This window comes from Myotis brandtii, unplaced genomic scaffold, assembly GCF_000412655.1.
Source record: "Myotis brandtii unplaced genomic scaffold, ASM41265v1 scaffold1814, whole genome shotgun sequence".
NCBI classification, from domain to species: Eukaryota; Metazoa; Chordata; class Mammalia; order Chiroptera; family Vespertilionidae; genus Myotis; species Myotis brandtii.
Window position 1 is genome coordinate 1,087,458 of NW_005356728.1, and position 26,895 is coordinate 1,114,352.

The 26,895-nt window shown below is 47.4% G+C and overlaps 1 protein-coding gene across 4 annotated transcripts in view; it reads right to left on the minus strand.

Moving 5' to 3' along the window:
- Nucleotides 1-26,895, minus strand: part of PLEKHM1 (pleckstrin homology domain containing, family M (with RUN domain) member 1) — a 45,725-nt gene that overhangs the window by 13,953 nt on the left and 4,877 nt on the right. For all 4 annotated transcript variants that reach the window (XM_014537765.1, XM_005863882.2, XM_014537763.1 and 1 more), the window contains 6 exons: nt 25,270-25,358; nt 20,493-20,740; nt 18,347-18,973; nt 9,919-10,318; nt 3,875-4,145; nt 1,273-2,190 (listed from right to left, as the gene is read on the minus strand). In XM_014537765.1, coding sequence (XP_014393251.1) covers nt 1,273-2,190; nt 3,875-4,145; nt 9,919-10,318; nt 18,347-18,973; nt 20,493-20,740; nt 25,270-25,317 — 2,512 coding nt within the window. In that variant the 5' untranslated portion in view covers nt 25,318-25,358. The remainder of the gene's footprint in view (nt 1-1,272; nt 2,191-3,874; nt 4,146-9,918; nt 10,319-18,346; nt 18,974-20,492; nt 20,741-25,269; nt 25,359-26,895) is intronic.

Below are 26,895 nucleotides of genomic sequence, written 5' to 3' on the forward strand. Positions count from 1 at the left end.
TGGGGGGGGGCTTGAAGTTTTCAGCAGGAAACTCTGCTCTGCCTTCCGAGGGGTGCTGACCGCAGACCACTTCCTCCCAGACGCCCGAAGCAGGCTTTCCCCTCCAGTCCCACAGGCTCCACCCGACAGGACAGCTCCTAACCCACTTGCAGCCGCATCCGTAGCTTTGGCACGCTGCAGCAGGCACGCCACTCAGTTCACTGGGAGGGCCCAGCGTGACGGAAATGGCTGGTTGGATTGGGAGGGAAGAGCTAAAGACGGAACATGAGCAGCAGAATATCAGGCAGCCTTGAAGGGAGTAGAGAGGGAGTAGAGAGGGCCTCTGGGGACCCGGCTAAGAGCAGAGCTCTGGGACCAACATGGCCCTCAACTGGCTCTGCCCCTGGATAGCTGTGTGAACCTGGGACAGGTCCTTACCAGCCCTGTGACTCAGTTTCCCCAGCTATAAATAGAGATAATAGTGCACCTGTCCCAACAGGGTGGTTGTGAGGATTAAATGAGACAATTCAATGGAAGCATCTGGCCAGTACCCAGCCCAGAAGAATGAGGTTTGGTGATGATAATGATATAGCAGATGCACTGACTTGGAATAATACCCATAATGTATTTTTAACTAGAAAAAAACCAAGTTGCAGAACAATATATACCACTGTGCTGTCCAACATGGTGGCCATGAGACACGGGTGCCCTTTTAAATTTAGATCCATTTCAATGAAATAAAGTAAAAAATTCAGTTCCTTAGTCCCACTAGTCACATTTTACGTACCCAGCAGTCACATGTGGCTGGTAGCTACTGTATGGGACATTTTCCGCAGCATGGAAAGTTGTATTGGACAGTATTGAGTAGTATGAGCCCATTTTTGTAATTTAAAAAAATTGTGCCCACTTGCAAAATATTTGAAAGGTACCATGGCCCTGCTCCAAAATAGCATGATAATGTTGTAATCTGATAACGAAGGGACGGGGAGCTTAGCTCCCGGGAACTCCCCTGGTCAGAGCAGAGCTGCCTCCCACAGGTCTCGCCCCTGAGCAGGAGTGGTAGGAAGGGCAAGGGATGGACTCCCACAAGCAGGGGCACTGGCTCACTGGGTGCTGGGAGGAGCAGACACTATTTGCTGCAACAGCTGCAAATAGCTTCATGTGCAGCAACACCCCAGGGGTGGGGTGGGCCGCTCGTGGAGGGCCGGGAAGGGGTGCAGAGCCTAAGGCGGCAACCCCATCGGAGGCAGAGGGAGGCTGGCGGCTGGGGGTGGCGGGAGGGCAAGTCGGCACCTGCGCAGAAGCAGCCCTGGGAGTCGAGGCCCTTCTCGGTGGGGATGGCCACCAGGTACTGCAGCAGGAAGCCCTGCTCCCCGGTGGCGAACTTCAGCACCTCTTGGCAGTTTTCGTCCAGACTCCCGCCCAGTGTCACGGCCTCCTCCGCGGTCTCCAGGTAGGACGCCAGCACCTTGCGCACCAGATCCCTCCACAAGGCGGCCTCCTCGGCGCTGCCGGCCTGCAGCTTCAGGATGGCCTTGGCCGTGATGATCTTGAAGAAGGACGGCCCCCCGAGGCTGGTGTCTGGCAGGATATCTCGGATGGTCTCCACTCCATGGCTGTCACTTAACATCTTCTCGTTGTTTTTCACGCGGAAGCATTTCAGGGAGTCCAGAGACAGGGAGAAGATATAGGGCGTCCAGGTCCTATCCGTGTACAGGTACAAGAGGGACTCTTTAATAGCGTCCGGCTCGGGCACTTGGGCGGAGGACCAATCCAACTGCGTACCCTGCAGGGATTCGGGCTCCGTGGGCTCCGAGTGGGAGGGCGGGCCACCCTGGGGGCCTTCGGGGAGGTCGCTGGGCTGCTCCGGGTACTGGACGCTCACCCACTCCTCCTCCTGCTGCGGCCGGCACTTCTGCAGGGCCTCCCGCACCCGGTCCAGCCAGTCCTCGGCCTCGTCCTGGGAAGAGGCTCGCAGGGTCAGCTTCTTGCCGGAGAAGACCAGCTCGAAGCGGCCGTCGCTGTGGGCCGGCCCCACGGACTCACAGCGCAGCAGCGAGCAGTTCTCCACGCAGGTGCGCTCCTCGCCGCTCAGGTAGAGGCGGAACTCCAGGGGGGAGAGCTCGCAGAAGAGCTCCTTCCAGATGCCCATCGCCCCCCGCCGCTCCACTGTGCCCAGTTTCATGAGGCCCCGGAACGGGTTGGACAGTCCTGCAGGCAGAAAGAGGCACTTTAGACAACGGGCCTGTCGCTTTATCGCACAAGAAAAAACCTCTGGGCCCGAGGTCCTGTAATGGGTTCGGGGAAATGACCGCCAGCCAGCCACTCGGCTCTGAGGGGACAGCAGCCGCTTGGGCCTGTCCCTTTATCGCCCAAGAAAAAACCCCTGGACCCGAGGTCCTGTAATGGGTGCGGGGAAATGACCGCCATCAGAATACCAGCCAGCCACTCGGCTCTGAGGGGACAGCAGCCGCTGCACATGATCTGACATATTTTAAATTGGGGAGTCATCCTGGCTTCATATGTTGAAGGACCACAGGGGGAGGGAACACCAGTTAGGGGGCCATTGCCGTAACCCAGGCCAGGGATGTCGGTGGACTGAACCCATGAGGTGGTGGAGGTGGTAAGGAGTGGAAGACTCTGGATATGCCAACAGGCTTGCTGGTGGACTTGATGTGTGATGTGAAAGTCAAGGATAACTACAAGGTTTTCAGCCCAGGCATCTGGGAGGAGGAAGTTGGGCATTTTATGAGATGAGAAACATAACCCCATAGGACATTTTTATCAGCATAGAAAGTTGTATTGAACAGTATTGAGTAGTATAAGCCCATTTTTGTAATTTAAAAAAATTGTGCCCACTTGCAAAATATTTGAAAGGGTACCATGCCCCTGCTCCAAAATAACCTGATAATGTTGTAATTAGTGGAGAATCACTGGAAGTCATTTTTGGACATGTCAATTTTGAGAAGCCTATTAGACATGCATGGAGCCGATGGAGGTGAGAATCTGAGGTTCAAGGGCAAGGTCCACACTGGAGCTAAACATTGGGGAGCTGTTGGCGTAAGGCCCTTGAGAGTAGGTGAGATCAGCTGGGACGTGGGTGTCGACAGAGAAGAAGACCCAGGACTGAGCTCACCTTCTCCAACATGGTTACAACCATATCACATAGGCTGACAGAAAAACCTAAAAGAAGCCAGCATGGACCAGGGCCCCAGGAACCTGGCCAGAATTCTCTGCTGGATCACTGCAAGCAGAAAATGAGAGAAAGAGACTGACTCTAGGGCACACTTTTTTGCTTGTTTGAAACAGGAAGTTCATTTATGAGGGTTATAGAAAAATTAGGTTATAGTTATTTAATGCATTCTGGACTTCACGGGAGTGGGAGGGTGTGGAGATCAAGACAGAACCAAGAGTTCCATATAATAAGGCTTATAGGGTAGTTTCAGGGAAAATAGTTTCCATCTCAACATATGATACAGTAGCCCGGCTGGCGTGGCTCAGTGGCTCAGAAGGTCATGGTTTGATTCCTGGTCAGGGCACAAGCACAGATTGCAGGCTCCATCCCCAGTGTAGGGCAGACAGGAGGCAGCCGATCAGTGATTCTCTCTCATCATTGATGTTTCTATCTCTCTCTCCCTCTTCCTTCCTCTCTGAAATATATATATATGATACAGTATTTTTGCACTCTGTAGGCAATTTTGGGCGTTACTTTTGAGACTGTATGAGAAAATATACATAATACTTTTCCTGCAATGCTTTCTTGAATTACTCATCACAGGATGAGCGTTTTCTTGTGAGAAGACGCTACCCAATTGGTCATGGAAAACAGGCTGTCAGAAGGGCTTTCTGAAAGGCGTGCCCCTGCGGAGAGGCCTGGAATGCTGCAGCCACCTACCCATCTGCCTGCGATGCACCACCCTGAAGTTCTTATGCTCCTGCGTGGCGGCTGCCGGGCTTTTCCTGCTTCCTGGAGAAGGCACACAAGCTTTGTCTAAGGCCCCCATGGAGGAGCTTTTTCTTGGTCCTTGAGAAAAATGCCTGAGAAGACACGGCCTGGACTCTGGAGTCCCTCTGGGAGAAGCTACGGAGCCATCTGAAGGACTCTCCGGGGGTTGTTCCTGGGGAGGCCGGTAGAAGTCATCTTCCGAGATCCAGCTCTTGCTTTTCTATGGAAAGAAATAAAGACACAGGCTGTTTTTTAAGTTTTTAAAAAAATATCTTAATTGAGACATGATTCCCATATCATAAAATTAATATATTTAAACTGTATAATACAATAGTTTTAGTATATTCACACAATTGGGCAACCATTACCACTAAGTTTAGAACATTTTCCTTACTCCATTAAAAACAACAACCCTTTCCACCCTAGCCAGTCTGGTTCAGCGGATAGAGCATCGACCTGCCAGGATCAGGCCTGAAACCGACGTACATGCTCTTGACGAGAATCAAACCCTTCAGTCTGCAGGTTGATGCTCTAGCCCTCAAAAAGATATGTTGAGATCCTAGCCCCCAGTACTTCAGAATGTGACCTTATTTGGAAATTGGATTATTACAAATGCAATTAGTTCAGATGAGGTCATACTGGGGTATGGTGAGCCCTTCATCCAATGTGACTGTGTCCTTATAAGAGGAGAAAGACACACACACATACACACACAGAGAGAAGAATGCCAAGTCAAGATAGAGGCACAGAGGAATGTGATGGATGGAGGAACTGGAGCGATGGGTATACAAGCCAAGGAATGCCAAGGATTGCTGGTAACACCAGAAGTTAAGAGAAAAGCATGGAACAGATTCTTGAATCCCAGAGGAACCAACCCTGCCAACATGCGGAGTTTGGGCTTCTAGCAGAGAATACACTTCTGTTGTTTTACACCATCCAGTTTATAGTACTTTGCTGCAGGATCCCTAGGAAACAAATACAATCTGCAAATAACTTCTCCAGTTCTGTAGGTTGTCTTTCTACTTTCTTGATGGTGCCCTTTGAGGAACAAAATTTTTAAATTTTGATGAAGTCCAATTCATCTATTTTTTGTGTGTCTGTCTGTGCCTTTGGTGTTGTATCTAAGAAACCATTGCTTAATTCAAGGTCACAAAGATTTACCCCTGTTTTCTGCTAAGAGCTTTAGTTTTAGATCTTAGAATTAGGTCTATGATCTACTTTGAGTTCATTTATATGTATGGCGTGAGGAAGGGTCCACCTTTATTTTTTTCTATCTGGATATTCAGTTGTCCTAGCACCATTTGTCTAAGGGATGTAGAGTTTTTCGGCTCTGCTTGTAGGGTCTGCGATAAGGGAGGCAGGGGGAGAAGGACCCAGAGTTCTCACTGGCAACCCCTGCTTCTGCTCCCCACTTCAGAGCAGGCCCCCTAGGGCCCAGGCAGCCTATCCTACTCTTTCCCTTCTGTTGCTGTCTCTCTGAGTCTGAAGCTGCTCACTGGCTTTGAGAAGTGGAGTGGGTCTGAGGTCAGGGGCTTGAGGGAATGGATTCTAGCCCCCCTCCACCCCCACTATTTCAAGCGCTCCCAGCCTTTCTGTGCCTAAGTGTGCAAGAGCAGAGGCAAGGAAGCCGGCTGGGCCACCAGACATGTCTGTCTACACAGAGGAAATGAGTCACACAGGAGGGACCAGACCAGCTGTTTTGTTAAGTGCCACCAACCTCAACCTGACATTGCTATTTCCAACCCCTAAATCAAGACTTCCCTGCCATGACCGGTTTAGCTCAGTGGATAGAGCGTTGGCCTGCGGACTGAAGGGTCCCAGGTTCGATTCCAGTTAAGGGCATGTACCTGGTTGCGGGCACATCCCCAGTAAGGGGTGTGCAGGAGGCAGCCAATCGGTGATTCTCTCTCATCATTGATGTTTCTATCTCTCTCTCCCTCTCCCTTCCTCTCTGAAATCAATAAAAATATATTAAAAAAAAAAAAGACTGCCCTCCCTGCTCCCCTAGACAGTGAAGGGGAGTAGGACTGGGGATTCCCCGAAAGATAGGTTTAGACAATTTAATTCATTCAGATGCTATAAGAGTCCTTTCAGCCAAGAGTGAGAGTTCTGAGCCAGGAGTTTAGGGGGGAGGCTCACAGAGCTGGACCTCTAAGGCTTCCTCTGAAAACCCTCAAACTTGGCAGGTGCTTCCTTCTGCCAGTGGCAGGACAATGTGTCAATGAAGGTGGCTATAGCGCTCTGAACAAAGCCTGCCTGGGTCATTGTGACTTAAGGCAACTCCCTGAGGAAAATAGGCAGGAGCAACCCCTGGCTGTCTAGGCAGCCTCAGGGAGCCTGGCACACACCTCCCAGCCCCTGCTATTGGCCTTACTGGGAGAGACCACTATCCCTTGAGACTCAGCTCAGAGGTCATCTACTTCTTCTTCCTGGAAGCTTTCCTTACTCATCCTTACCCCACTCCCACCCTCCGGGTGGGTTAGGAACCCTCCATCCCACCCGGGGGCTCCCATGGAGTTCTGGATTTAACCCCAAAGCTGTTTGGAACATTTTTATTTGTGCCTGGCATAGAGTTATAACAGATGAAAGAACAAATCTTGACTTTCCAAACATCTTTAACATAAAATACAAGGATGAGGTGAGGGAAGTGGAAAGAAGGAGACAAATGTGGATTCTGAGATGATGTATGGTCACTGGTGAGGGCTCCTTCATCCGCAGCGGAGAGGGAGACGAGCAGGAAATGGTCAGACACACTCCAGGGACCACAGGTTAGCCACCAGGAAATCATACTCTCGGGGAAACCTTTTGTTCTCTTAAGCAAAGGAGAAAAAAAAGTGGGAACACTGGGTCCTTGGAACTTCTGCACATGGAATTGGACCAAGTCCTGTGGCTGTGGCCCACGCCAAGGCCTCCAGTTATAAAGCAGAAAGGGAGGTAGGGGAGAGGAGCACACAACTGTCTCCCGTCTCCCTCTTTCATGCCACCTTCCTACAGCCTGCTCACTCAGGGGCCCATATCTGGCCAGTTCCCTGCGCCCCCCCTCCCCTTTTTTTCTTTTTCTAGTTTGAGGGCAGCATGAGTTCAGACATGAGTGTCCACCAGAAAGGGCTGTATCCAAGGTCCCTTAAGGCAACCCATACTAGCAACAGGTTGCGTACACTACCAAGGATGCTGCTGTTTGCAGCCATTGCACACCAGGCTCCCATGGGGAAAAGAGCATGGTCGGCTTAATTGGCTGCAGCCCCCTACCCCTTTAACAGTGGGGGGGAAATCATCATTGACCAAGAATTTCAGCCAGAGCAGCACCTGCCACCTGGGACCCAAAGCACCTACCACTAGGGACCAAAAGTGCTCCAGGAATGCCACCTGGACATTAGGACACTTTATACAACAGTGAATCCAGAGAGGAGTCTGGCTGAGGAGTGAAGATACCAGGTCAATGTGAGTAGGCGGGCCACAGTGTTTCCCAGTGACTAGGGAGTGGAGGAATGAATGGATCCACAACTCCCCAAAGGAGATGGGCTTCAGAAAGGGCGAGCACACACTGAACTCAGCAGCAGGTGCTTTGATTCCACGTTACCAAGCAACCAGACTCCCCTGAGGTGGCAAGGAGGTGGAGCCTGCCCTGGTCAGACCAACCTGCCCACCTCTGCACTTGATGGTGCACTTCTCAGTGTAAATCTACAAGCCGGCATTTCAAGAGAGAGTTCAAGAACTAGTGATTGATTCCTACTCTCTCCCAGGTACAGTGCTTGAGCCGACAATACAGAATGAATGGACATGGTCTCTCATATAATGGAGCCAACAGTCTAGTCGGGAAGACAGGAAATACACAAATAGAAAATGAAGAGATGATATAACTTCACATAGTGATGAGTGTTACCAAGTGAAGCAGATGAATGGGAAAGGGAGTCACTGGTGCTTGGGGGCAGAGTGGTCAGGGAAGGCCGAGATAGCGGTGAGGGAAAGGAGTGAGTCAGAAAAGGGTCCAGGCACAGGGAACAGAAAATGGAAGTGCCTGGGGCTACAAGAAACTTGCTTTGTCAGGAGCTGCAAGGAGGCCAGGGGGTCAAAACGTGGTGAGCAGAGGAAGAGCTTTGTTGATGAGTGGACTGCCCTGTCCCGACCCCGCTGGCTAGGAGAAAGATGGCAGCGCTCATATATTACTAGTGTGAGGATAACTTGGTACAAGACTGTTAGAAAGCTGTTTGGCAATATCTACTAAAGCTAAACATACGTCTACCCAATGGCCTGGCAATTCCACTCCTCAATATATACCCACAGAAATGAGTACATAGGTTCACCAAAAGGCAAGTACAAGAATGTTCTTCATAATGGCCCCAAACCTGGAAACAATCCAAATGTCTGTTAGCAGGAGCATGGAGACATACATTATGATATAGTCTTATAATGAAATACTATAGATCAGTGGAAAAGACCAAACTATAGTCCCAGGTTGTATGCATAGGTGAACTGCACAGTTCAGTGAAGGAAGCATAAGAGTAATATATTGTATGATTCCATTTATAACGAGTTCAATGACAGGAAAAATGAATCTATGGTAGTTTCCTTTGGGCTGGAAATGTTCTAATATCTAGATCTGGATGGTGGTTACAGAGTGCATGTCATATATAATTACTCATTGAGGTATACACTGAGGATCTGGTATACTTTAAATACATCATTCCTCAAAAGTTTTTAAAAAGGGGAAATAATAGTCTTTTCAACAAATACTGCTGGTAGAACTGGATATCTATATGCAAAAGAATGAAGTTGGACCTCATCCTTATACAATATACAAAAATTAACTCAAAATATACCACATATCTAAATGTAAGAACAAAACTCCCTAGCTGGTTTGGCTCAGTGGATAGAGCGTTGGTCTGCGGACAGAAGGGTCCCAGGTTTGATTCCAGTCAAGGGCACATGCCCAGGTTGTGGGCTCGATCCCCAGTAGGGGGCGTGCAGGAGACAGCCAATCAATGATTCTCTCATCATTGAGTTTTCTATCTCTCTCCTTCTCCCTTCTTCTCTGATTAAAATAATAATAATTTTAAATGCACTAAAGCTGTTTTAAAAAGGGTGTGTGTGTGCCTCTTTCACTTTGCATGGCCCTGGTCCCGTCCTGAGTTACAGGATCTGGCAGTTACAGGCCAAAGGAGAGATGTGCATGGATGGAGCTGAAAAGTAAGACCATGCACCAACATAAGCCCCAGGCTGCAGCTTCCTGTGTCCAGGAGCACACGTACATAGATTCCTGCCTCCGCATTCCATGACACAAGAACAAACGGAAACAGCTGAAGAGCTTAGGTCACAGCTTTGACTGCTGCTCCACTGGCCAACACTTCTCCAGGACATTCCCAGGATTGACTTCCCTCGGGTTATCAACAAACTAGATTGGCTTATTCTAGAACAGCGCTGTCCAATAGAAATACAATGTGAGTCATATACGTCACTTTAAATGTTCTAGTAGCCACATTTTTAAAAAATGTAAAAAGAAGCAGGTGAGATTAATAGCTACATGTGGCTAGTGGCTGTCAAATTGGACAGCACAGTTCTAAATCTGGATCATGTTGCAAAATGAGTATTTTCAAAAGATGTATATAAAAATATCAATTTATTAATAACAAGTACTGAGGAGGAAACCAAGGGTCAGTGAGGTGAAGTTCCTGGCCCACGGCCTTAAGTTGCTCAATGGCAGTGCTTAAGAGCAGAGAGTCTGTGGTCAAGTGAGAATTATCTTGTCATAGAGTTGATGCAGAGATGACAGGAGATAACCATGGGAATTGATGGGCATGGTACCCAGCTTATGTCCACTACTCACACACCAAGAAACACCAGCTCCATCATCATGATGCTGTTAACACTAACACCACCCAGAGAGAGGGGGTAATTGGGAAAAAGGCAGAGACCACTTGGGGTCATCAACTGGGGAAACCCTGGCTTGGAGACCTTTTACCAAGACCACCCCCAGAACAGCCTGAACCACTCACCGGACTGGTGGGTGAGGAAACCATGAGGCTCAGTCCAGCTCCGTCATCCACCGAGGGCCTCTGCTGCCCATCCCCTTGGCCGACTGCTCTCACAGGACTAGAAGGCTGCTGGTCTGAAGTGCTCCTCGAGGTGACAGCTTGGGCAGTGCCCAGATGCTGCAAGCCTAGGATGCCAGGTGCCAGGGAAAGCGGTTCCTGCTTGTGGCCACCATTTGCAGTCCCAGGGGCTGCTCGGGCAGGGAGGGGCTCTGCGGGCGCCTCGACGTGCAGGTGTGTGCTGGTGTCGAGGCAGAGGCCGTGGAGGGAGAGTGAGGCCTGCAGTGCGGGCATCTCCGTTTCTTGGCTCAGTCCGTTGGTTGGCACAGAGTTTACCTGGGCTTTGTTGAATTCAGACAACACCCTAGAAGTTTTTAAACAAAGAAACCTGTGTGACAGGTTGTCAGCTAGAATGCCCATGGCTACTGGGTTGTGGTAAGAATGGAAAACTGCTGTCTTGTGACTTAAGAAACAACACTCTTTTTTTAAAAAAATCCTCACCTGAGGATATTTTTTCCATTGCTTTTCCAATGGAGAGAATGGAAGGGAGTGAGGGAGGGGAAGAGAGAGAGAGAGAAAGAGAGAGAGAGAGAGAGAGAGAGAGAGAGAGAGAAACATTGACATTGACTGGTTGCTACATGAACGCGAGACCTTTGGTGCCTGGGCTGACCGACCTTATAATCACTGAGTCACACTGGCCAGGGCGAAACAACACTCTTCATCACCCACTGCTCTCCTCCGGTCACGCAGCCTCCTCCCCTGACACTCAGCACCACCCTTTCTCCGCAGCTGGCAAGTGAGCTGTGGAGCCAGGATCGCAGGTGAAATGCTCACACAGCAGAGGAAAGGACTTGATGTGAACGGGAACTGATTGCCTTTACCGGCTGCACAGGCTCCCTGTGGGCCTGGAGAGTTTGCCCGACCAGACCAACGGCTGTGTGGGCAGTCATTTCCCGAAGCCGACTGTGGCACAGCCCCGTGAACAGAGCGTCTCAGAGCTGGGCTCCCCAACGGCACCGAGGCACCAGGACTCCAGCCCCGGGGACATGGACTTAGCTGAAGTGAGGACCCACCTTGTTCCTGGAATAGTATCTGGGCAGTAGGGTTGGGGTGAGGTGCAAGGGCTGGTCCACCTCAGAGCTGGACTGGCTATGGAGTCAGAGAAGGCTCCCGTTCCCAGAAATTGCTGCTGGGGGTCAGTGTACACAAGGTGTGCAAGTGTGCATACAAGTATACATGAGGTGTGCTCCTGCTCACTCCTCCCAACGGAACTGGCTCTTCCTGCCCCTAAGTGGTGCTTCTGGGGCCAGTGTTACTGCCTTTGTGTACACACACACACACAAACGCACACATGCACGCAAAAACATACGTCTGGGCCTTCTGGAATGTGCACTGGCTAGTGGCTGTTCCGTCCTCCCTCTCCTGAGGTTTCTGGGAATCTAAGTTCCATTTCTGAAGTAAGTCTATTTGCTGGCTCCTCTTCTGCTGATGAACCCAGTTGAGTCCGTCATGGATAAAGGCAGGTTCGGATGACAGCAAAGTGTCTGGAGCCCAGGAGATTGCACACATCTGCCCTAATGGCTTAAACCGGGTCTAGAAGACACATCAAACTCTCCTTCATGTGGGATTATGGAAACTAAGATTTCAGAACTCAAGTTTTCACCTTCTGGCTGAACTCTGCTCTTATCTACACAACACCATCTTAATCCAGAACAACAATTCAAGACATTCCAGTCAAGAATAGGTGAGCAACCTAGACATTTATGGGCAATCGATTTTCAACATAGGCGCCAAGACATTTTAATGGGGAAAGAATAGTCTTTTCAACAAATGATGCTGGGATAAGTGAATAGTTCCATGCAGAAGAATTAAGTTGGACTCCTATCACACCATGTTAAAAAAGTAACTCAAAATGGATCAAAAAGCTAAAAGTAAGAGCAAAAACCATAAAACTCTTAGAAGGAGACAGGTATAAATTTTCATATCTTTGGGTCAGGCAATGGTTTCTTAGCTACGACATCTACTGCGTAAGCAGCCAATAAAAAAAATAAATAAATTGGACTTCATAAAAATAAAAACTTTTGTGCTTCCAAAGAATACTACCAAGAAAGTGAAAAGACAACCCAGAGAATAGGGAAAATATTTGCATATTTTATATGCAGATACTATCATATATCTGATAAAGCTCTAGTATCCTGAATATATAGCACTCTTTCTTGTTATCCTCACCTGAGGACATGTTTATTGATTAAAAAATTTTTTTTATTGATTTCAGAGAGGAATGGAAAGGAAGAGAGAAACATCAATGATGAGAGAGAATCACTGATTGGCTGCCTCCTGCACACCCCCCACCGGGGATCGAGCCTGCAACCCAGGCACGTGCCCCTGACCAGAATTGAACCAGGGACCCTTCAGTCCACAGACCAATGCTCTATCCATTGAGCCAAACCGGCTAGGGCTACAGGTGTGTTCTTCATAGTCTTTGGCTGAAGGGCATTGACAATATGTATTTATTTATTTATTTATTTTAAGAGAGAGAGAGAGATGTGAGAGAGAAACATTGATCAGTTGCCTCCCATATGTGCCCATGACCGGGGATCGAACCCACAACCTTTTGATGTACAGGATGATGCTCGAACCAACTGAGCCACACTGGTCAGGGCTATATAGCATTCTTACAACCCAGTAATAAAATGACAACCCAATTTAAACATAGGCAAAGATATAAATAGACATTACTCCAAAGAAGACCTATACATAGCCAATAAGTACATAAAAAGATGCTCAATATCATTAGACAGTAGTGAAGTACAAATCAAAACTGCAATGAGATCTACTTTATGCCCACAAGGATGGCTATAATTAAAAAACTGTCCATTAACTGAAAAATAGCTAAACAAATTGTGGTATATCCATATAAGAAAACATTATTCAGTCACGATACATGCTGCAACATGGATGAACCTTGAAAACATACTATGTGAAAGAAGTCACAAAAGGCCAGGTATTATATGATTCCACTGACATGGAATGTCCAAAATAGGTAAATGCATAGCTAATGGGTAAGGGGTTTCCTTACAGGATGATAGAAGTGTTCTTGAACTAGATGTTGCACAACTTTGTGCACATACTAAAAACGACTGAACTGTATACTTTAAAATGGTGAATTTTATGGTCTGTGAATCATCTCTCACTAAACAACAAGGTGACCTATCAGAGAAAGGTGTAAATGTGCTTGTAGAATAGTTATGGAGGATGCAGGCGGGTGCTGGTTCCTGCTCTATGGCCTCACTCTAAAAACAGAGAGTTAAAAGTCCAGTGGTGCAACCTGCAGGGCACAGGGATTACTGAGTTCTGGAAGCACAGGGCTAGTATCCACTGGCCAAGGAGGAAGGGACATTTGCTGACCAGTTGCATGTGTCCAAACCACTGTGACAGACTGGGCCACGTTATGAAATGAACTAGGGAGTCAGATTTTAGGATATGTTTTCCCATTGACTTTCTTAAAATATATTTGTATTGATTTCAGAGAGGAAGGGAGGAGAGAGATAGAAACATCAATGATGAGAGAGAATCACTGATTGGCTGCCTCTTGCACGCCCTCTACTGGGGATCGAGTGTGCAACCCAGGCATGTGCCCTTGATCAGAATTGAACCCGGAATCTTCAGTCTGCAGGCCGATGCTCTATCCACTGACTTAAACCGGCTAGGGCCCCATTGATTTTTAGAGAGTGGAAGGGAGTGGGAGAGACAGAGAGAGAAACATCACGATGTGAGAGAGACACATTGATTGGTTGCCTCCTGAACATGCCCCAGCTGGGCCTGAGATCAAGCCTGCAACTGAGGTATGTGCCCTTGACCAGAATTGAACCCAGGACCCTTCAGTCTGCAGGCTGACACTTTATCTACTGAGCCAAACCAGCTAGGCAAGGGAGACAGATTTTTATATCCCCTGTGAAGTCCCAGCTCTTCATGGGCTCCTGGGAGGTAGAGTAGTAAGTGATTAAAAGCAGGGAGCCAAGAGTCCTCCTGGCCTTGGTTAGAACATTGCTAAGCACCCCACAAAGGTACCTACAGTTCGTAGATTTAATTCCCTTATTTGTAAAACAGGCATGGTAACAGCACCCACTTTTATGACAGTGACAAAGATTAAATGAGATAATATATGCAAAATGCCTAGAAGAGTGTCTTGCACAAGTTTCTCAATGTTAACCTCAATTTGTTATTGTAGCTGCTTTTATTATTATTGATAAGACTGCTTAGCCTCCATGTAAACAAATATAGAACTGTAAGGAAAGGAGAATTATGGAAATACTCACTAGCATTACCAAAATGGTTATTAGCTATAAATGATCCCTACTCTATAAGAAAGATTTTAATGATTGAGTAGACTGGGTGTTAAAATGAGTGATGCATTAAAAAAATGCCACCAAAATTGATTTGCAATAAATTAGAGCTTCCACCAAACCAAAACCAAGGTCAAGGTGAAATCAAGTTCACAGAGCCTCATCAGAATCAGTTCTGGTCTCAGGATCCAATGAGAATAAGAGATAGATACCTCAACTGGAAAAAGTGCAAGAATGAGATTTTGAAGAAAAGGCAAAAAAAAAGAAAACTTTGACTAAAATGCAACATACAAATGAAACAGCCCTGTCCAGGTAGGTCAGTTGTTGGTTAAAGCACTGTCTTGATATACCAAGTCTGTGGGTTCGATCCCCAGTCAGGGCACATAAAAGAATCAACCAATGAATGCATAAATAAGTGGAACAACAAAATCGATGTTTCTATTGCTTTCTCTCTCTCTAAAAAAAAAAGAAAGAAAAAAAAGAACTGAAATTGCTAGTCTTTCCACTTCTCTCTGGTTCAGGGCAGTGGTGATCAAAAACGTCTGTTCAAAAAATTTCTTTGTACATTCACTTAAAAAACAATCTTAACAAAGCACATGTTATTACATGCGTAAGTATCTATGTGTGCATGTGTGAAATAAATAAAAAGCATGGCGTGGAGGTTCTGGATGGCCACCTTGGAAAGAACCCCTGCCAAGTGGTCTGAGCCTGTGGTTTCTTGCACAGAGGTGGGCTGCATGGTCTCAGAATCATTTCCCACAAGGGAAGACCTCATGATGACAGCTGACAAATGTTACTAACCAGCTATTCACAGCAGTGCTTATAGAGACAAGAAGTATAACTCAGGTCATCAGTTCTCAGGAGGACTTAGCAGTAAAGGACAATAACACCACCTATTGGGCACTCACCATGTGTCAGGCACTGCTCGAAGCACTATCTTTACTCATCTAATCTTCCTGGCATCCCTTTGGAACATTTTTATCGCCATTTTACAGATGAGGACGTGAATGTCAGAAAGACTGAGTAACTTGCCCAAGGTCAGAAAGCTGGTTAAGGAAGACTCAGGCAGTCTGGCTCCTGAGTCCACATTTTCAACCACTAGAATGTGCCTATGCTTCTCAGTGATAATTATAATTCAGACTCAAAAACACACAAAAGAAGCAAACTGCAATTTGGTTTCAGTGAAATAATATATCAATATATTTCATTTTGAATGTTAGTGTTTTGTACTTTTCTTTAAGTTTAATTTGTAGGGATTTTTAAAAATTTGTTTTTATTGATTTCAGAGCGGGAGAGAGAGAGAGATCATCAGTCCATTGCCTCCCACATGCACCCCAATCAGGGACTAAATCCTCTTTAATGTGGGCATGGAATCGAACTGGCAACTTTTCTGGTGCACAAGATGACAATCAATCAACTGAGCCACTCTGGCTGGGCTATTTGTAGATGTTCTGGTTTTACAGCTTTAAGAGGTATAAGCACAAGGTATTTGTGCGTAATTTTTAAGTTACGTTTAAGTAATATAAAAATAGCTTAAGTGAACTCTCAACTGTTGGTGAGACTCTTTACCCTTAAAACATACACTCCAAGAAATGCTAGTCTCTGTGGATGTTCAAAGACTAACTTCCAGCCCAGCTCTAAGAAGGCTGCATATGTGTTTGCACATCTGTGTGTTTAGTGTATGCTGGTTCCTCACACTAGTGTTGGTCTGTACATCCTGACCCTCTTCCCTTGAGTTAGTTCCCCATAATAACCACACAGGGTGGATGGCCACTGGCTCAATGACCTTAAGCTGGAATTTTCCAATCACAAGATTCATGAAAGATAAAGAAAAGACACGTGACAAAGAGATGGCTGGCTGGCCTGTGGGAGGAGGGAGAGGCAACAAATATCTGAGACATGTGAATGAGCCCAGTCATGCCACAGGCCCAGCCGTGCTGGGGCAGGGCCTGCTCCTTTCCAACATGTTCTAGCTCAATCCTTCCGTTTGACATTTGAAAATTCTATCTCATGCGCTCGGTGCTCAGAAGCTCTTTCTGGTGCCTATCAGACATTCTTATGTGCGCAACTCACTAACAGGCATCTGATCTGATCCTCAACCAGCCCTCTGAGGCAATCTCCATTTTATTTATTTTTTAAAATATATTTTTATTGATTTTAAGAGAGGAAGGGAGAGGAAGAGAGAGATAGGTACATCAATGATGAGAGAGAATCATTGATTGGCTGCCTCCTGCACACCCCACAGTGGGGATCGAGTCTGCAACCCGGGCATGTGCCCTGGACTGGAATCGAACCCGGGACCCTTCAGTCCGCAGGCCGACGCTCTATCCACTGAGCCAAACCAGCTAGGGCCACAATCTGCATTTTAAAGATGAAAAAACAGAACCTCAAAAAGAGCCAGCAACTTGCCTGACATTACTGGACTAGTAAGTGGTAGAATGGGGCTTGAAACGAGATCTGCTCCAGGCCAGTCCGTACCACCACCCCAAACTGGTACAATTCCCACACCAGGTGGCATCCCTGTAAAGACCTGAGCCAAAGGTGGGACAGCAGGAATGAAATGGAAGGTCCTAAACACTGATGGAACACGGATCCAACTCAAGAAAATGGTTAATAAAAAGGTTACCATTTGTTACCTATCAGATGAGCAAACATCCAAAAGTTTGATAATACCTTCTGTTGAGAAGGCTAATAAGAGTGTAAACAGGCAATATCCGTGAAATGACAAATTCATCTATCCTTTGACTCAGCAATTTTGCTTCTGGGAATTTACTGAGCAGAGATAACTGCAGAGAAATAAAAAACTACACATGCAAGGTTGCTTATAAAACACTGAACTCCGATGTCCACTCCATACAGGGCTGATTAAATAAACTAAGGTACTTCCAGACAATGAAAAAATATGCCACAGGGGAAATAAAAAGAAACTCTGATATGAAAAGATCTCCTCCAAAACAAGGTGTATAATAGTGTATTTATACCAGCTTTTGTGGAAAGAGGTGGGAGAATAAGAAATACAATTTTAAAATCTGCATATGCATATTTGTTATAGATGTATTTAGAAACACTGGAAGACTAAGCAAGAAAATAATTATGGTTATAGGGGTGGGAAACACTTTTTAGATTTTTTTTTAACCATAAAAATAGACTATTATTAAAAAATTAATGTTAAAAAGCCTGAATGAAGAAGGCTCTGCTCTGGCCAATGTGGCTCAGTTGGTTGAGCACTGTCTCATGCAACAAGAGGTCAAAGGTTCAATTCCCAGTCAGGGCACATGCCCCAGTTGCAGGCTTAATCCCCACTAGGGGGCATGCAAGAAGCAGCTGATCGATGTTTCTCATTGATATTTCTCTCTCTCCCTACCTCTCTGAAATCAAAATACTTTTTAAATAAAAATAAATAAAATTAATAAAAACACATTAAAAAAAAGAAGAAGAAGAAGGCTCTGCCCAGGTTCCCTTCTCTAGTCAAAGTCGTAGCTCCACGCGCTCCTTTTCCACAGCTGGGCTTGGCCCCATTCGTCTACCACCTCCTCCAGGCAGCATTCAGGTTTGTATCCTCTGGGAGGTCACAGAAGACCATCCTTTTGCATCAGGCTTTACTGTATTTTTTGGAAGTTGTAAATATAGCCTTGAACTATTAGTTTCCTTCTCTCTAGATAGTGTAAAATATTGTTGTCTTCTCTGAGTCCCAGAGAGATGAAATAACTTGTCAAAGGTCGCCCAGGACAGAGCTGGATTGAACCAGCCCTGAGCCCTGTCTAAATCCATTTCCTCACCGCCCCCATTTACAGCTCCCAGCAACCTCGGTCCCTGAGGCTGTCTAAATCCATTTCCTCACCGCCCCCATTTTGCCCCCATTTACAGCTCCCAGCAACCTCGGTCCCTGAGGAAGAGAGAAGTTCCCTTTGCCTCTCCTTATGCCCTAACAGAGTTCAGTGTGCAGTGACAGGCAATCACATGCTAGAGGAAGGGAGGGAAGGAGGAAGGGAAAGAGGAAGAGAAGAAGGAAGGAAGCAGAGAGAGAGGGAAGGCGTGGTACTCACTCCTGCAGAGACGGGTCTGAATCATCGGCATTTGCTGTCCCCAGGTCTGAGTCGTAGGACATGGGCTCCTCAGAGTGGTCTGGACTCTTGGAGCCGTTCTCCGGGAGTAGGAGGCTATCAGAGTTGAGGCTGCAGGACAGCTGGGACGAACTGGCCGTGTCCAGGCTGAGGGAGGAGGCAGTGAGCTGCCTGTTCCGTTGGATCTTATGGCCCGAGTGCTGGACTTCGATGTCCTCTGAGCCTGAGGAATGGGAGATGGAATCCAGAGACTCCTTCCGCTGTAGTTCTGTCCCCGAGGTAGTGACAGGGTCGAGCTCAGAGAATGGGCAAAGCCCAGAGAGGGCCAGCGGGGTGAGCGTCCACTCGTTCAGGATGGAGGACTTGTAGGAGAGTTCGAAGGACAAGGATGTCAGTCCCTGCAGGAAGCTGAGGAGGAACTCGCTCTCCTCGGGGTCTCGGAGCAGGGCGGAGGGCTGGTAGTACTCGCACAGGCGGGCTGGCTCCTGCAGCAGCAGCTTCAGGTAGCACTCCATCAGGCCGTCGTTGAGGGCCAGCCGCAGCCAGGCCCGGCAGCGGCCCACGTCCGTGCTGACAAAGACCAGGTGCTCCAAGTCCGAGATGGTGTGCCTGGGAAGGGGGAGAACGGGATTATGTCAAGAAAGGACTTTGAATCATGGAGATGTCGTTTTATACACTGGTTGGCAGGAGCCATACTAATGACACAGGGGAAAGACATGGTCCCTGTCCTCCGTCCAGGTAACTAGCTTTCCAGGGCACACCTGTTGTTAGTAGAGCTGGGGTGGGAACTGAGTGATCATTTTCGGGTTGGAGTGAAAATAATGCCATAGAATGGGCAGTTTCTGAGCTGGGCCTTGTGGGATTTCAAGAGGGAAAGATAGGAGGGCCTCGTAGGCACATGAAACTAACGGAAGTAAAGGCATAAAGGGAAGGAAAGCCACAGAGCTGTAACAGGAGTGGGGAGCACTGCCATTACAATGTGGGGAGGAGTGGGTGATTTGGTGGCAGAGCCAGGTAATGCAGGTTTGTGAGAATCCAGCTGGTGAGGCAGAGTCGGGCAACGGTCCCCACACTTGGCTGTGCCTCAGAATCACCTGGGAACTTGGTCACGATGCAGATTCTGGGGCCTCCACCGAGTGAACCAGGCTCCAGGCTAGCATTTGGGGGCCTGTGGGCTATAGGTTTTTGCACAGGAAGGTGATTTGACCTCAGCTATGCAGACTTTAGGGTGGGTTGCTCTGGATAAGATCAGACCCAGGTATACCAAACTCAGTTCCTGAACGCCTCGATCTGATTAAATGCCCGCCTCTGACTACCACAGTCCCCTGCTCATGTCCCCTTCATAGGAGGACAGACCATGCTCTATAGGACGCAGTGATTGGCTCGGGTTCGCTTAAGCTCAGTAAATGTCAAGAAAGGACAGAATGAGATAAGGGGGACAATTAGAAAGCCACTGTCACCCAGGAGTGAGGTAAGAACCCGAGATAGGGCAGTGGCAGTAGGCATGGGAAGGAAGACTGGAGACTGACAAAGCACCATTGGGCTGAAGGTGGCATTTAATAGCCCTTAGAGGCACAGTGCCAGCTGCTTGCTCCGAAGTCCAGGCAGTTAGGGGCAGGGCCACAAAGACAAGTGTCTCAGAGCAAATATTCAGATGCTCTTCCTAGATTCCACTCTTTTACAAAAAACTCCCTATGCCATGTTAGGAGTAAATACTTAGCACACAGATGTTCAAGCGTTCTAAGGCGAGGTCAGCAAACTTCTATGAAGGGCCAGGTAGTAAAGATTTTAGGCTTTGCAGGCCACACCACCTCTGATTCAGCCACCGAACTCTGCAGGGTGTGGCCAAAAGACGGCACCTGCTGCAGGTGACCAGCCAGGGGCTCGAAGCAGTGCCAGGCTGTTGCCTGAGGAAGGAGGGGCTAATGAGGCTTGGTCGGACAATATCCCCCACCTCAGCCACCCATGTTCTAGACACAGGAGCGCCCGCTGCTTTCCCACAAAGCTGAAGAGCCCCATGTCCCACTAGACACAGGAGCGCCTGCTGCTTTCCCACAAAGCTGAAGAGCCCCATGTCCCACCCCCCCAAAGCTCCTTCCCAATGCAAACCCGCCCGGGCTGGTCTCACTTGTGGGTGATGGCCTTCAGGAGGGGCCAGAAGACAGGCTGAGGCAGAGGCTTCTGGTAGGCACTCTTCTTCCTTTTCCCCCCGGCCTCCGCTCGGACGTGCTTGGCGTGCAGGCCGTGGATAAACACGGCCTCCAGGGCGCTGCACATGGTGTTGGCATCTCCGTCTTCACTGGTGACCACTGTGTCGGAGGATGCATACTGCTTCTGCAACGCCTTCATGGATCCCACTAGCTTCTTCTTGATGACCTGGGCGGGGTCAGACGTAACACAGGCCTTTAGAATATATCCTATGGTGACCCCTGGAATGTAACTCTGCCTGTCACAAAAGACATGCACAACTACACAGGCACACACCTGTATGTATGTATCTGTATGTGCCTTCTGCAAAACTAGCACATGCTAATTATAGAAGATAAAGTATACAGAAGGAAAATCACACACACCATCCAGAGATACTGTTATTATTTTTTGCAAAGATATTTGTGTATCTATTTTTTTACAGAATACTTTGATTTTTAGAGAGAGAGGAAGAGAAAGAGAAACATCAATGTGAGAGTGCAACATCAATCAGCTGCATGCCCCCTACCAGGGATCGAGCCCAAAACCAAGGCATGTGCCCTTGACTGGGAATTGAACCGGCAACCTCCTGATGCATGGGACGACCCCTAACCAACTGAGCCACACTGGCCAGGGCTCTTCTGTTTTTTAAACCAAGTGTCAATAAACTGATAGCCATATAAACCTTATGTTAAGCATTGGCTCCATCATTAGTAATGGCGATGGGACTTGGGTAAATCCATCTAGGACAGAGGTGAGGTGTTCCATCTTAGTTACGTGACCAAGATTCCACACAGAATCAAGAAGCTAAGAGGCAACAAGTGCTGCTTTAGAACAATAAAAAGACCAACAAACAGGAGTATGGTCTACATTCAGAAAAATCAGGTTTAGTCTCAGCTGTCAGTCACCAGCTGGAGCACCTCAGACATTTCACCTAACCTCTCCGAGCCTCACTTTCCTCACCTGTTAAATGGAAAGAATACTTCCTGATCTATGGGGGGGGGGGGGGGGGGAGGGGAGGGATATTCCTCTTTTCACTCAACCTTGTGTCCTTAATAAATGTTTGTTAAATGAATAAATTACAAAATATACAAGTCTTCTGGAAATACAGAGTAAAGAGAGTTCTGTCAATAGAAGTATGCCAAAATTACCCAAGTAGCCGAAACCGGTTTGGCTCAGTGGATAGAGCATCGGCCTGCGGACTGAAAGGTCCCAGGTTCGATTCCGGTCAAGGGCATGTACCTGGGTTGCGGGCACATCCCCAGTAGGAGATGTGCAGGAGGCAGCTGATCGATGTTTCTCTCTCATCGATGTCTCTAGCTCTCTATCTCTCTCCCTTCCTCTCTGTAGAAAATCAATAAAATATATTAAAAAAAAAAAATTACCCAAGTAGCCTGGCCAGCATGGCTCAGTTGTTGAGCCTTAACCTATGAACTAGGACAGTGATGGTGAACCTATGACACGCGAACTCATTTTTTTGGTTGATTTTTCTTTGTTAAATGGCATTTAAATATATTAAATAAATACCAAAGATATAAATCTTTGTTTTACTATGGTTGCAAATATCAAAAAATTTCTATATGTGACACGGCACCAGAGTTAAGTTAGGGTTTTTCAAAATGCTGACACGCCGAGCTCAAAAGGTTCGCCATCACTGAACTAGGAGGTCATGGTTCTATTTCCAGTCAGGGCACGTGCCTGGGTTGCGGCAGCTCAATCCCCAGTATGGGGTGTGCAGGAGGCAGCCAATCAATGATTCCCTCCCATTATTGATGTTTCTATCTCTCCCCATCTCCCTTCCTCTCTAAAATCAATATTTATATATTTAAAAATTACCCAATTATTTGAAAAAGGACTGGAAGAGATTGCAAAAAAACTGGTTTGAATCATTAGGTGATAGGATTCTGGATAAATATTATATTGTTAGTTAAATGTTCCTTTTTTATAACAACGTTCATGAGACGTAATTTACATAGCATAAAATACTCTCATTTAAAGTATACAGTTCAATGGTTTTTAGTATATTCACAGAATTGTGCAACCATGGCCGCTATCTAATTTTAGAACATTTTCAGTGCCCTAAAAGGAAATACTGTACCCACTGGCAGTCACTCCCTATTCCCTTCCCCCAAACCTTGGCAACCACTAATCTCCTTTCTGTCTCTATGGAGTTGCCTGTTCTGGACATTTCATATAAATGGAATCAGACAATAGCAGCCTTTTGTGTCTGGCTTCTTTCATTGTACTAGTAGCATGTTTTCTTTCATTTTAGCTTCTTTTCCTCTAGGTTGTAGCATTCTTCATGCATCAGTACTTCATTCATTTTTATGCCAAGTAGTATTCCATTGCATGGATATACCACATTTTATTTATCCACTCATAGTTAATAGACGTTTGGGTTGTTCCCACCTTTTGGCTACAATGCTGCTACTGTGGACGAAAGGGCCACATGCTAACCTGACAAGCTCAGGGAAGGCCTGCATGGCGGTCTTGCAAACTCTAAGACCTAAAGTAACCACAAAGGATGGTCTGAAATTAAACTTTAACTGAAAGCAGTTATGGTGGGTAGTCACTTCCTAGGCCAATATCTTCCCTGACAAGGTCAATCTTTACTTTAACTGAGCTTATGTGTCTTTTTGTTCTGGGATAACATGTCATTAAAATGTCAGGGTAGCTTGTAACTTCCCTTTTTCTGGATCCCTCAGGGCACAACAAATGGCACCAAGGCGGAAACCATAAATTCCCTCATTGTTATTATTATCGAGTTAATTGTTGACTGTTAACTATCCTGTACCCACCCAAGTAAAGTGTCTATCATTTTACTTTTTATCCAATCCCAGAGGTCCCCCCCCTTTTGCCTTCTCCCACCTCTCTAATCTATCACCAATGGATTCCATGTAACCCACCTACGTCCCCTCCTTTGATTGCAATGCATAAAAATAGATGAAAAACCGCCACTCTCTGGAGCATTGTCCCAACTCATTGAGATTCTACTTCCCGGCAATTGCTGACAGTTAGGCTCAAATAAACTCACAAAAATTCTTTACCAGGCTTGAATGTTTTCACATTAACACTATGAACATTCACCCACAATGTTAGGGGCAAAAACCGAATATTGGGGACTAGCTATAGTTATAAGAAATATGTACCGTGATTGCCTTGATCTGATTAAAGAAAGGACATTCTACCCTGGCTGGGAGTTGTATGCCCCTGAGACCTGGGAGTCAACCTTGGAATCCCTTCCATTCTCATTCAAGAACTATTATCATGGAAATATTAACAACCTCATTGCCCAAACAATGGAGTCCTGCCCCAGCCCCCATTGCCTACTTCCCCTTGCCTGTAATTCCTACTTCCCCATGTAATCTTTGTCCTACCCAACATAAGCAGCTGGCTTATGGAGGGGGAGGGTTGGAGAGCAGATGTTTGTGGCTGACCTGCTGCTCTCCCATACTACCCGAATTATTGGAATAAATGCTCATACATGATTCAACCCTGTCTCTACTTAATTGGCTCAAGTAGTGACAGGCAGCCTGGACCCACTGGTTGTCCAGTTTCAACAAGTTTTTGTGTAGACATATGTCATGTTTTCAATTCTCATGGGTATGTACCTAGGAGTGGAATTGCTGGGTCCTATGGAGCACTATGTTTAACTTCTTGAGGAACTATCAAACTGTTTCCCACAACGGCTGCACCATTTTACATTCCAACTAGCAATGTATGAGGGTTCCAATTTCTCCTTAACCCCACCAACACTTATTATTGTCTGCCATTTTGGTTGTAGCCATCATAAGGGGTGTGAAGAACTATCTCATTATGGCTTCAATTTGCATTTATCTAATCTATAATAATAAAAGCGTAATATGCTAATTAGACTGGACAGCCAAACAACCTTCCAGACATCCTTCTGGATGAAGCCGGGGCTGCAAGGGCCGAGGCAGCCACAGTGGCTATGAGGGCCGAGACAAGCTGCTGCGGCTGTGAGGGCTGAGCCCCTTGCACGAATTTCGTGCATCGGGCCTCTAGTCCTATATAATAAAACCCTAATATGCAAATCAACCGAATGATGGAACAACTGGTCACTATGACGTGCACTGACCACCAGGGGGCAGACACTCCCCACCGGAACTGCCCCCTGGTGGTCAGTGCACTCCCACAGGGGGAGCACTGCTCAGTCAGAAGCCAGGCTCATGGCTGGCAAGTGCAGTGGCGGTGGTGGGAGCCTTTCCTGCCTCCACTGCAGGCGGGTGGTAAGGAGCGAGGGGTCCTGGACTGCGAGAGGGATGTCTGACTGCGGCTTAGGCTCGATCCCTCCAGATATCCCTCGAGGGGTCCCGGACTGGGAGAGGGTGCAGGCCAGGCTGAGGGCCCCCCCTTCTCCTGCACAAATTTCGTGCACCAGACCTCTAGTGTCTAATAATGGTGAGCATCTTTTCATGTACTTACTGGCCACTTATATATCTTCTTTGGAGAAATCCTTCATTTTCAGGTAACCTTTATTAAATACCAACTGTTTTTTGGTAAATTCTCATTTTATCACCAATAAGATGGTCTAGAAAGGGCAGGACTTCCTCAGAGCTTGCTTCTGCTATAACTTTTTTCTCAGCCTGAGGCCTCTCTTTCCAGACAGTGTCCATACATTGCAAAGTGAGGAAAGCCAATGGAATGGCTGTTCTGTGCACCGCCTTCCCCACTCTTGATCCTCCGTTGTCACCTACCGAGATGGCATCCCGGGGGTCCACTCCATTCTCCACCACTGACAGCATTTCCACTCAGGCAGCAGCTCCCAGGAAAAACCACATGACACCTGTTGAGACAGATGGTGGCCAGGTGAGCAAGCTCCCAACTCACCACCCCCAGCCAATCCCTAGGCCCCCAAGCAGCCGCAGGAGGTCAGCCCATTCTACTGCAACTGAAAGAAAGGCCTCTGAATACAAAAGTAAAAAATTGAAAGTGGGTTTTAAGGAAGGAAACAAGGAAGGAAAAAGTCCGAGGGCCTGGATCTTGGGAGGGAAGGAGCCCTGTGTGCCAGGGATGGGCCTGCCCCAAGGAGTGGGTGGAAAGTACCCTTAACGCCACTCCAAACGCTGGCACAAACGCAGGGAATGAAAGGCTGACGATTTATATACAGAGCTGAGGGTGCAGGGGACACTGCAGCTGTCTGTGCAAAGAACCCGCAGGGACCAGGAAGCAGGCCTCACAGGTCAGTCAAGGCTTGGGCCTTGCATTCACCCCTCTGACTCCTGTCTCAGCCTGGTGTCTGCCGCGCAGCAGTGAACAGTGTTGTAGGCAGTTAGACAAGAGCAGAGCAAGGACGATGGGTCAGGTACAGAAAGTCACCAGGGTGGAAAGCCCCAGGTGCCCAGCAGTGGACAATCAACTGTAGGGTGGGGCCTTGTTCCCAGGGTGACTTTTCCTCCCCTGGCATATCGCCAGTCATGAGGCTTGGACCCCTGACCTTTCCTCCCTAGAGATAACATCTAGGCCTCAGGTGTGTTTCAGCTCCAGGCCCAGATAAGCAGCAAAACCAGCCACGGCTGACATCAGGACCAGCTACATTGAATAATGACCCCCTGCCCTGCTGCTGGCCAATCAATTCTGAAGGGACACACCTGGAAGACTACGGAATGTTCTACTGAGATCTTCTCCTGGGACTCCCCTAAAATCTCCACCCTTAAAACCCTTAGGACGGAGGACCCAGCGCATTCTCCCTCCCAGGAGCAGGCCCAGAGCCTCTCCCTTCCAACCCCACCCCCTCAGCAGGTTCCCATTAGCTTCCTCACTCCCAATCTCCAAGGCCCTTCCTTTACCTCCATAACTTGTTTCCTAAACCCATTTCTTCCAGGAATTACTTTTTCTACCTCTGTTATTTACCCAATAAATGTTCTCTTACAGCTTGGGTCTTGCTTTGTATTCTTTCCTAGCCAGAACCCAAATGTCGAGGTTGCTGAACCCAGGTTTGATCTAACCCCACTGCTCCTACCACTGCCTACAACAAAACAGCTTCAAAAGGGAGACTCCCTTATTACGCATCTGCTTCTCCTTTGGGCTGCGAAAGTCAAGCTTGAGTAGCACAGGGACTTGAGTAAAGGGGAACAACACGGGTTCTATGGACGGACAGGGCAACATGCTAACCTGACAAGCCCAGGGAAGGCCTGCGTGGGGCGGCCTTGCAAACTCAGAGACCTAAAGTAACCACAAAAGATGGTCTGAAATTAAAACTTTTTTAAAAAGCAATTTATGGAAGTAGTCACATCTTCTCTGACAAAAGCCAACCTTTAACTGAGCCTGTCTATTGTCTTTTGCATCTACATCAAGCATGTCAAACTCACGGCTTGCTTGAT